The following is a 10,190-nucleotide window of genomic DNA, read 5'->3' as shown; positions in this document are numbered from 1 at the left end:
GAATCCTGAGCGTTGCAAAGTGGTTGGTGGATGCAGGAGCGCAACAACTGGGCAAGGAGATATGATGATCATCTATGATGACCATTGTCACACCAATAAAGTGTCATCGGTCGCATATCGCACGTGCCACTGTTGCGCACACAGACAGAGGGAGGCAGCCGGGGGAGAACGGGATCAGGGGAAGGAAAGGGAGGGGGGGGAGGGGGGAGGGGAAAGGGTGTAGAAGGAGAAGAAACGACGCTTCACGGTGTGATCGCAGCTTTCGATTGGAAGCTGCCGAGCGAGGAAGCCGTGCTCTGTGCGGCAGCGGGAAAGCGGCAGCACTGCCGAGCCAAAAACAAAGGTCTCTTTGGGCGGGTGTTGAGCGGAGAGCGGGCCACGCTGCTCTTGCGTCACAACACACACGCTGCGTGGGGTGTGTGGATGGCTACCCCTCCGCCACAGGCTATTCCGCTTGTAGCTAGCAATGATGAGGTAGAGAAGAAAGAGGTTATGAGTGCTTCAGAAACTGCCTTGCGCCTGCTGCTGGCCGGTGCAGGCGCAGGCGCCGTGACCAAGACCTGTGTCGCCCCGCTCGAGCGGGTCAAGATCATCTTCCAGGTCCAGGGCATGGCCCGGGTGGCGGGAGCTGGGGCTACGGCCGGGCTTACGGCGGCGGCTGGGGCTGAGGCTGGGACTACTTCTGCGGCGGGGGCGGCGGCAGGGGCTCGGGCGGGGGCGGCGGCTCCTGCCATGTACGACGGGGTCATCCCCACTCTGGTCCGTCTCTTTCGTGAGGAGGGCGTGCGCGGGCTGTTCCGCGGCAACGGCGCCAACGTGGTGAGAGTCATTCCCGTCTACGCGCTCAAGTTTACCCTCAATGACGAGTTCAAGGCCATGTTCAGCCCTACAGATGGCTCAAAGCCCTCGTTCGCCACCCTCGTCGCCTCGGGCTCGCTCGCTGGCCTCGTCCAGACCTCGATCACCCATCCCATCGACACTGTCCGCGCCCGCCTCACCATGCCGGCCTCGCTCGGCCACTACAAGGGAATCGTCCACTGCGCTACAGAGACCATTCGCTCAGAGGGCTTCGCTGCTCTCTACAAGGGCTTCCTCCCTACCATCGTCTCCGCTACCCCGTACGTCGGCCTGCAGATGGGCATCTTTGGCCAGCTCAAGTCGTGGCTCGACGCAGGCCCCGGCTCGGCCTCGGTCGTCGGCAATCTGCTCTGTGGCGCTGGCGCAGGCCTCATTGCCCAGTCGGTCACCTTTCCAGGCGACGTCGTTCGTCGGCGCATGCAGCTGTCGGGCATGGGCGGCGCCCAGCCGCTGTACCCGTCGACTATGGCCTGCATCCGCCACATCGCCAAGCACGAGGGTGCAAAGGCCTTTACCAACGGCATGGGCGTCAATGCCATTCGCTGCCTCCCAGGCGCCGCCATCCAGTTTGCCGTCTACAACTACCTCCGCGACGTCCTCAACATTCAGCCTCACTAAAGGCCTCTTCCACGCGCTCTTCCATACTTGCCACCCGCGCAGCCAGTGCCGCCATCCCAGCCTCCATACGCCCAAACCCGTCAGCCACAACGCCAGCCAATGCCGCAATCTGCGCGCTCAGCTCGCCTAGGCTCGGCTCGACCTCGCCATCCCTTGCCTTGCTACTCGCCTCGTCATCGCTGCCGTCGCTGGTCTCCTGCTCGCTCCTCGCGTCGCCGTTCTTCTCCACCACGTACACGCATAGCTCTTCAAAGAGCGTCGCCGTCGATAGCCGCGCAAACGGCTCGCCACCGTTCGACGTAGCCGGCACGCCGACAAGCAGGTAGCCGAGCTCCGCCTTGGCCTCGGCCGAGCTGCCCAAGATGACGCTGCTCGGATGAACCGGCGGCTCGAGGCTCAGCGGCTCAAGCTCGCCGGTCCAGACGTCGACAACAACCGCCTGCGGCCCCGCGTTGTGCACCAGCGCCTTTCCGCCCCACAGCGGCGTCAGGGCCACTGGCACCAAGCCCGATTCCAAGATGCTCGCCGCACAAGCCTCGAGGTGCGAGAGCTCGAGTCGGACTCCGCCGTCGCCGTCGTCCTTGGCCGAGAGTGCAAGGAGCGCAAAGCCAGAGTCGAGGATGTGCGGCGGAGGAAGGCTCGGCCCGCTCCTTGCCGCCGATGCGCCAGTCCCATGGATGTCAAAGAGCGACGGAAGACCCGAGCCGACGGTGGCGCTTGTCCCGCTCAGCTCGAGCGTGGTCTCGAGCACGTTCAAACTCGGCGAGGTGAGCGAGGCGCCAGCGAGCGGAAGGAGCGAGACCGGGACCGGTGTGGCCACCAGAGGAATGACGAGCACCGCTGCGCCCGCCCGCGTCATCACAGCTGCAGGCAGCACGTCAAAGTTCACGTCGCTGATCCCTTCCAGCGCTTTCACCAGCGCGACGTCCGGCACATCGGCCACGCCAGCCAGTGCTGGCTCACCAGCACCATCAACCCAAGTAACAACCCGGTAGCCAGAGGTAAGAACGATGGCAAAGACATCGTCAGCAAGCCAGCCTGCGGCAACAAACCCGTCAGCCACCACCACATTTCCGGAGCTGACCTCGCCCATCTGCGCCGGCAGCTCGACATGCGCCAGCTCGGTGCCGGCCAAACCGTCGAGAAACACGATGCGATCGGGCTTGGCCGGACCGAGCGCAAGGCGGAGGGCAAAGATGCGATGGCGTGGCGCCCAGCCTAGGCCGGCGACCACCCGAGCTGGTGGATCGACCGCCCACACCGCCGGTGGGGAGCCCGCAAACGGTAGTGCCACAAACGAGACGCCGTCCGGATGAACCTCGGCGAGGCGAGCCAGCGGTGGGTCGGCCGCCTCCAACGAGAGGACATGAGACGAGCGGGCGGTAGCGAGGGCGAGCGCCTCATGCGGCGGTTGAGGCTCATGCAGCGGAACACACGCAACCCCTGTTGTCCGTCCGCCTCCCTCCTCCCTCCTCCCGCCAGCACTCCCCACCGGAAACGCTGCCCATGTGGTGTGTCGCCGTCCCCGTCCCCGTCCCCGTCCCCGTCCCGGCCCGCGTCCCCGTCGTCCGACGTCACCAGCCTTGCTGCTCGCCGCCGCCTCCCGCTGCCGCTGCCACGTCGCCAGATGCTGGAACCGGCGGCGATGAATAAGACTCTCGCGCACCTCTGCATGCACAAGCTGTGCCTTCATCCCTTGCTCACCCTGTGCGAGAGAGAGAGATGTGGATGACGTTGGGACGCCGCATCCAGTCGGAGTCATGCATGATCACTGTTCACTGCCGTGATTCGAATGGTTCTTCGTGTGAAGAATGGAGAATGCGTGTGACGTCAACATGCTCCGGACCATGTACTACGTCGGGAGATCGGGGAGATAGCTAAGAAATCAATGTGTGCGTGTGTGTGTGTGTGTGTGTGTAGAAGTTTGTATCGGTTGAGTCGACGTCGTGGATCGCATGATCTTCCCCACCCCCCACCTCCCCTGTTCCAGTCGCTCTGCGCACAGTCGTGCGGATCGATGGCAGCTTGTGATGGTGCTATGTGGACCACCGATCGGACCCGTTTGACTCGGTCCGGACTGTAGGGTCGATGGATCGATCACATCATGACCGTCAGCAGACAGACGGACTGGCAGAAGAAAGCGGTGACGAGGGAGACGTGGCGTGCCTGTCTGACCACATCTCTCGATCATCACAGCATGGCGAGCACATCGGGAACGGTTCCCAAAGCCGGTGGGCCTGCGGGAGAAGTCTCCTACCGCGGAGCATTCAGTACGGCTGTTGACTCGCTCCGCACTGCGCCAGCTGGCTTTGAAGCCGAGCTCTCTGCCCTGGTGGACGGCTGGACGCCTGCCTCGGCTGCTGTCCGCCTAACTGGCTTTCCTGCCTTTGCCGCCACCGACCTGGCCACCAAGGCCACTGTCGCCATCCGCACTCTCCGTTCTGCGCAACCGACACATGCTCTTCGTGTAGAGTCCGGTATGTAGCTTCTCCCATGTCCTGCTCTCCTCCTGTGCCCCCCTCCCCTCCCCCTTCTCCCCTCCCCCCTCCCCCCCCCCCCCCCTCGTGCGTCCGTCAGGTTTCCGGCGAAAAATGGGCGAAAACCTGCATGGCCACGGTGCGTGGATGAAGAGCACTCCCCCTCCCCCTCCCCCTCCCTCCCCCGCAGTCAGTCACCCTCCCCACCCCCCCACCCCCCCCACCCTCCCCACCCATCCACCCACCCACCCACTCACCATCACACTCGCTTACGTACTCATCTCATCCTTACCCTTATGCTCACCGCTGACCGCTGTTACGATCGCCTCCACTCTTCGTTGTCCCAATGCTCCGATACCAGATCTCTGCGCTGTTGCTGCCACACGGGTGTCAGACGACTCGTTGCCGCTAGAGTTGGCCATCTCCAAGTTTGGTGCTGTAACGGGGCCAGTCACCGAGCACGTGCTCACTACGCGCGCCAACCAGGCAAACCACCATCTTGCCCTGCTGGCTGCCGAGTCGCCATCGGCGCTGACTGCCCTGCTCTCGGACCGCTACACCCAGGTCGGTGTGGCGCTTGTTGAGCCAGGCGCCGGCGCCGGTGCCGGTGCGGACGCGGCTGACGGTGGCGAGCTCACTGTCCACATCATTCTCGCCTCTGAGTTTGACGCTTCCAAGGACGGCGGAAGCACCGCGTCGCTCACGTACTCGCCGGCGGATCCGTGCCCGGTCTGCTCGGCCGCGCTCGGCATCGACCCAGTGATCAAGGCCGAGGGGGCATTTTTCCACGTCCGCTGCTTCTCGTGCTGCATGTGCTCGGTCCCGCTTGCCGGCACCGGCTACTATCTGTACCCCGACATCTGTGACGAGGCCTACAACGATCCGGATGGGCCGTCGCCGGCGTTCTACTGCGCTGACCACCGTGCTGCAGCCTCAGCTGTCCGGGCGGCGTATGAGGACAAGAAGGCTGCCGCCAAGCGCGCCGAAGAGGACGAGGCCCGTCGGTTGGCGGCCGAGCAGGCCAAGGCATCACAGCAAGCCCAGGCTCGGTCTGCGCGGGCGCGCCGTGGGCGTGAGTCGATGCGCAAGCGGTCGGAGGCGCTGGAGATTACGGCGGCGTCGGAGAATGACCTTGCCGACCAGTCTGACTCGGCTCGTGCTGCCATGGATGACATGCGCGGCGTGTCGCCGGGTGTCGGCTCGGTCCTTCGCGACTTTGACGCTGATCCGGCCTCCGACGGCGGTAGCCGCAAGCCGCTCGATGCTGCCCAACAGGCCCGCGCCGCCAAGACCCGCGCGGCGTACAAGCGCCAGGCCGCCATGGCCAAGACTGTTGCCATGCACGAGCCGGACAAGACCAAGGCCGCTCGCCTCGTTGATGGCGCCAAGGCCGTCGAGTCGGCCTACCCTGCGCTTGATCCCAACAAGCCGTACTCGCACGCCGAGCTGGGCTCGATCCTCGACAACCTTGAGGCCGCCGGGCTTGGCCTCACCGCGCCGGGTGCGGCTGCTGCTGCCAAGCTCCGCCTCCGTATGAAGGCAGTCGAGGACAAGGCCGCCGCTGGTGACGCCGCTGCCGTCAACGAGGAGCTTGGCGGTCTCTCGCAGGACATCCGCGACCTTATCGATGCCGCTCGCGCGAACCGCAAGTATCTTCCCGACGAAGCGTCTCAGAACGAGCTGGATGGTGCGCTAGGGCGGCTGCGGAAGGTGGGCAACGAGTTTGATGACGCCGCCCGCCGCGCCGTCGATGAACCCGAGTTCCTTCGTGTCCTCCGCAACCTGCGCAAGGTTGGCGGCGACGAGGCCGACAACATCAATGCGCTGCTCCGCGATGGCATGGCAAGCCAGCTCCGCGACGATCTGGCCGCTGTTCCGCCAGCCATCCGCGACATGTACGACGCCGCGCGTGCCGGCGACATGGCTCGCTTTGTGCCGGCGGCCAAGGCGCTTCGGGATGCGTCCGCCAAGGTCCTCGCTGGCGCAGAGGCTCTTGCCGAGCGCATCCATGATCCTCAGATGGGTGCGACTCTTCGTGTGGCCGCCAAAAAGCTCGGAAACGACACCCTGACCGCGGTTGAGGCCGGCGTTGACCTGGCCAAGGACGCAACCGACGCTGACGCCAAAGCCCGCCTCGGCGAGGCTGTCGCCGGCACCAAGGCTGATCTCGACGAAATTGGCGGCGTGCTTGACGCACTTGACCGCGGCGACGGCGCCCAGCGTCTGAGGTCGAAGCTCGCGGACGCGGTGCGCTGGAGACCTTGGTCGACGCCGTCAACGGCGGCCGTCCGGCCGACGCTGCCCGAGCCGCCGCGGTTGCGTCGGATGCGTACGCAAAGGTCGCGGATGCGGCGGCAACTGACGGCAACGCGCCGCGGGCCGCAGCCATCCACAACGCGCTGGACGGGCTGTCGACGGCGGCCGAGGCAGACGCATCGGCAAGCCCGCCCGGAGTTTCGCCGCCGCTTGCTGCCAAGATTGCTGCTCTTCGTGGACCGGCCACTGCCGAGCAGGACGCGCTGCGTGCCGGAACTGCCGCGGTGGCAGCGGCAAATGCCGGCGATGGTGCTGGCACAGCGGCGCAGGTGGCGCTTCTTGCGGCGGCGCTTCAGGAGCAGCTGGATGCCGCGCGCCTCGGCGCGGTGCCTGGCATGGACCCGATTGACCTTGCGGCGCTGCTGGGAGCTGCCGACCGACTGCAGGACGCGCTTGCTGGGCTCACAGACGCGCTCACACCGGCTAACGCGGCCGATCTGGCAGCTGCGGTTAAGAAGGCTGTGGCAGAAGCTCTGGCTGCCTCGCTTGCGCTCGGCAAGGTTATGGACAGTGACTCACCGGCGGCAATTCTTGCTGCTCATCTTGCGGCAGAGTCGGATGCTGCGCTGCGGAGCGCGAGGCTAGCGGCGGCGCGTGCCGCCAACGGCGATGCTGCGTCGCGGGCCGAGGTCCACTCCCAGGTCGCGCGCGCAACTGGCTTGCACGAGCTGCTGGCTTCACTTGCTGGGCAGGTGTCCCAGGCGACAGCGCGGCCGATGGACGCACAGACGGCATCGATGGTGATGAGCGGACTGAAGAAGCCGATTGAGGCCGCCGCCATGCGGGCGGTGGGCGACAACCAACCTGCGGCGCTGGACTCGATCACAGCGGCGGCGCGAGCGATGGGCGAGGTGGCGGTCGGCGTGACCGCCGGCACCGAGTCGCCGTTTTCGCTGGTGGAAAAATCGCGGCCGCGTCCAAGCACCTCATGGACGCCCTCAACCAGGCGATGGCAGCCAACTCTGCCGCCGAGGCTGCTGCGCTCATGGTGCAGGTCAAGGCTGTGCACGAGGCGCTGGCACGGGCCGGACACGAGGCGGCGGACATGCTTGCGGATCCAGTCTCGGCCAAGGCGGCGCACTCGCACTTTGACAACCTTGGGCCGGCGACGACATCGCTGGAGCGGCTGGTGGCTAAGGGCGACCCGGCCGGAGTGGCGGTTGGGGTCCAGCTGGCCAAGGCCGAGATCGCAGCGGCTCAGGCGGCGCTGGCAGGCCGGCTCGCCCCGCAAACAGAGGCGGCAGTGCTGGTAGCACAGGGCAAAAGACGCGGGCGCTGATGCGCGGGGCGGCGGGCGATCATGACGCCGACTCTGCGCGTGCGTTTATGGACCAGTCCGAGTCACAGTCGCTCCGGCTTGTTGCTGTTGGCCGTGGCATTGCCGACGAGACCGACGAGGCCCGAGTCCGATTTGTCATCGAGGAAGCGACCGAGCTTCAGCAGCAGCAGGGCCTGCTCCGTGACGTGCTGGATGCTGATCTGCGCTCTGGCGGAGCCCACAGCGCCCGGCTGGCGGCCGAGGTCGCCCGTGCCGACGCGCTCTCAGACAACATCCTCGCCGCTCTTTCTGGGCGGCCGATGTCGCAGCTTTCACACGTGCCGCCGACCGCCGAGTCTGCAGCGGCGGCGGCGGCGGCAGCAGCAGCAGCAGCGGCGGCAGAGGCCGAAGCGGCGGAGGCGGCGGCAGCAGCGGCGGATGGCTCGGCCGAGGCAACGGCGGGCCAGGGCCTGGACTCTGCGGCGCGTGCTGTGTCGCGTGCGACAGCCAAGTGGAACGCCGAGGGCAACCGGATGCTTTCGCTGGCGGAGCAGGTGGCAGAGCTTCTTGCAGCCATGTCTGCGGCGATGCGCGCGCGCAATAAGGAGGGTGTGGTGGCTGCCGCCGGAGAGATTGTGACGCTTGCCGGTCAGTTGGCGGACATTTCGAACACACTCAGCTCGCGGTGCCCGGATCGGGTGCTGCAAGGCGATCTGCGGACTTTGACGGAAGCTATTCCGGCCATCTCGACCCAGCTCAAGATGATGGCGCGTGTGCGGATGTCATTCGATGATGGTGCCGACTCGGACGCTCTCGGCGTCGTTGTCGACTGCGCCACCTCGCTCTCCAACTCGGTGGTCGGCGTCCTCTCCGCCTCTGAGTCTGCTGTCGTCTCGATGCTTGCAGCCGGCGTCGATGTCGACGGCGATTTGATGTGGAAGCGTCGCACGTAGTAGGAGACCCCCCCCTCCCCCTCATTGAACAGCATCCTTGGATGGTCGGTGCTTGTGTGCCCGTCCTTCCCCCCCCCCCACCATTTCATCCCGGCCACCACTCCTCTCCCCCCTCCCTCCCACCGCACGCAACTATGTCTTCGACTGCTTCGACCGACTTTCCGACCTTCCTCCTCACCGTCATCAACGCCTACATCTCCGGCGCTGGCAATGGCGACAACGCCATCGTACGCCCCCCTCCCCGCCCGCCCCCTCCCTCCCCCGTCCCCTTCCTCCCTCCTTGTCGCCTTCCCTTGGCCATACCCCCCCCCCCACTCCACCCCCTCCCTCCACCCCCCCCCCCTCCCCCCCCCCCAACGCCCGTAGAAGTCGACAGCGACGCTCGAGGACGACGTGGGCACGGCCGGAATGAACACTCTGCTGGGAACGTCCAAGTCCAACCGACATGCTGTGTCCAAGGTCCTTGCTTCGGTCCATGCCGCTTGTGAGGCTGAGGCAGCCGATGCGGCGCCTCTTGCCTCGGCCGACGAGATCAACGACGAACTGGCCATGGCCAACTACCTGGTGGGTACCTCGCTGACTCTGGCTGATCTGGTCTACTTTGCCAAGGTCTTCCCGCTCTACGACCCCTCGTGCGAGTCGGTCCTCGATGCTGCCGGCATGCGGGCCAAGGCCAACCTCACCCGCTGGTTCGATTTCATCCAGCACACGCCGGCCATGCTCGCCTCGGATGCCGTGCCCACCATTGCCATCAACGTCGCCACTCCGCTGCCGTCGCTGCCGGTCAAGGTTGTGGGCGGTGCGCCCGAGAGCGGCAAGAAGGGCGGCAAGAAGGGCGGCAAGAAGGGCGGCAAGAAGGGCGGCGACGGCGGTAAGAAGGGCAACGCCACTGGGCCCGAGCATGCCATCGAGCGCATCGAGCTCCGGGTTGGCCGCATTGTCGAGTGCATCAAGCACCCCGATGCCGACAAGCTCTACCTCGAGAAGATCGACGTCGGTGAGGACGAGCCGCGGACGGTTATCTCGGGCCTGGTCGACTTTATTCCGCTTGAGCAGATGATTGGCGCCACCGTGGTGTGCGTGTGCAACCTCAAGCCGTCCAAGCTGGTCGGCATCATGTCCTACGCCATGGTCCTCTGCGCGTCCAACGACGACCACACCGTTGTCGAGCTCGTCAAGCCGCCCGCAACCGCCACTCCTGGCGAGCGCATCCTGGTCGAGGGCCTCACCCTCGGCGAGCCCGTCAAGGTTGTCAAAAAGTCCAAGTTCTTCACCGCAGCCACCGCAGACCTGGCCATCACCGCCGACCTTGTCGCCACCTACAAGGGCAACCGCCTCCTCACCGAGTCTGGCGCCCAGCTCGTCGTCGACTCGCTCGCCGGCTCCACCCACCTCTCGTAGAGCAGCAATTCCACATTGATGGGGCCACTGTAACACAAAAGGTTGACATCCACCCCCAACACAAGTCATCCCATGCATCACATGACACCAGTCACGCCTCATAGCGGCCAAGCCATTGGCGCGTCGTCATCGCTTCCACCGTGACGCCAACATGACGTTTTTTCCTCTCCTCACCTCACCTTCCCGCCTGCCCTCCCCCCATCCCCATCCCCCCTCCCCCCCCTCCCCCCCCCCCTCCCCCTCCCCCCCCTTCCCCCTCCCCCAAACTCCATCCCTCCCACCCCCCCCCCGATCTGATTGTGTGCTCCT

General features: G+C 65.8%; 4 protein-coding genes across 4 annotated transcripts; 3 read left to right on the top strand and 1 right to left on the bottom strand.

Annotated features, from left to right (window-relative positions):
• Positions 1–398: 398 nt before the first annotated feature.
• On the top strand, positions 399–1,491 carry AMSG_04911 (carrier protein). Its single transcript, XM_013903124.1, has one exon. The coding sequence runs from the start codon at positions 424–426 to the stop codon at positions 1,474–1,476; it is 1,053 nt and encodes a 350-aa protein (XP_013758578.1). The 5' UTR covers positions 399–423; the 3' UTR covers positions 1,477–1,491.
• A 111-nt stretch (positions 1,492–1,602) lies between these two features.
• AMSG_04910 (uncharacterized protein) lies at positions 1,603–3,169 on the bottom strand (the record flags this gene model as incomplete). The annotated part of the gene is made up of 3 exons (XM_013903123.1): positions 1,603–1,607; positions 1,642–2,919; positions 3,055–3,169. The coding sequence occupies 3 exons, from the start codon at positions 3,167–3,169 to the stop codon at positions 1,603–1,605; spliced, it is 1,398 nt and encodes a 465-aa protein (XP_013758577.1).
• A 504-nt stretch (positions 3,170–3,673) lies between these two features.
• AMSG_04909 (uncharacterized protein) lies at positions 3,674–8,522 on the top strand (the record flags this gene model as incomplete). The annotated part of the gene is made up of 5 exons (XM_013903122.1): positions 3,674–3,953; positions 4,315–6,137; positions 6,182–7,165; positions 7,192–7,512; positions 7,536–8,522. 5 exons carry the CDS (start codon positions 3,674–3,676, stop codon positions 8,478–8,480), a joined length of 4,353 nt encoding a protein of 1,450 aa, XP_013758576.1. The 3' UTR covers positions 8,481–8,522.
• Positions 8,523–8,569: 47 nt separating this feature from the next.
• Positions 8,570–9,933, top strand: AMSG_04908 (GU4 nucleic-binding protein). The gene is made up of 2 exons (XM_013903121.1): positions 8,570–8,707; positions 8,847–9,933. The coding sequence occupies exons 1-2, from the start codon at positions 8,615–8,617 to the stop codon at positions 9,879–9,881; spliced, it is 1,128 nt and encodes a 375-aa protein (XP_013758575.1). The 5' UTR covers positions 8,570–8,614; the 3' UTR covers positions 9,882–9,933.
• The last annotated feature ends 257 nt before the right edge of the window (positions 9,934–10,190 follow it).

This window comes from Thecamonas trahens, assembly GCF_000142905.1.
Source record: "Thecamonas trahens ATCC 50062 unplaced genomic scaffold supercont1.19, whole genome shotgun sequence".
Taxonomy (NCBI): Eukaryota; order Apusomonadida; family Apusomonadidae; genus Thecamonas; species Thecamonas trahens.
The sequence above is the reverse complement of the archived record's forward strand: the minus strand, read 5'-3'. Positions and strand labels throughout refer to the sequence as shown.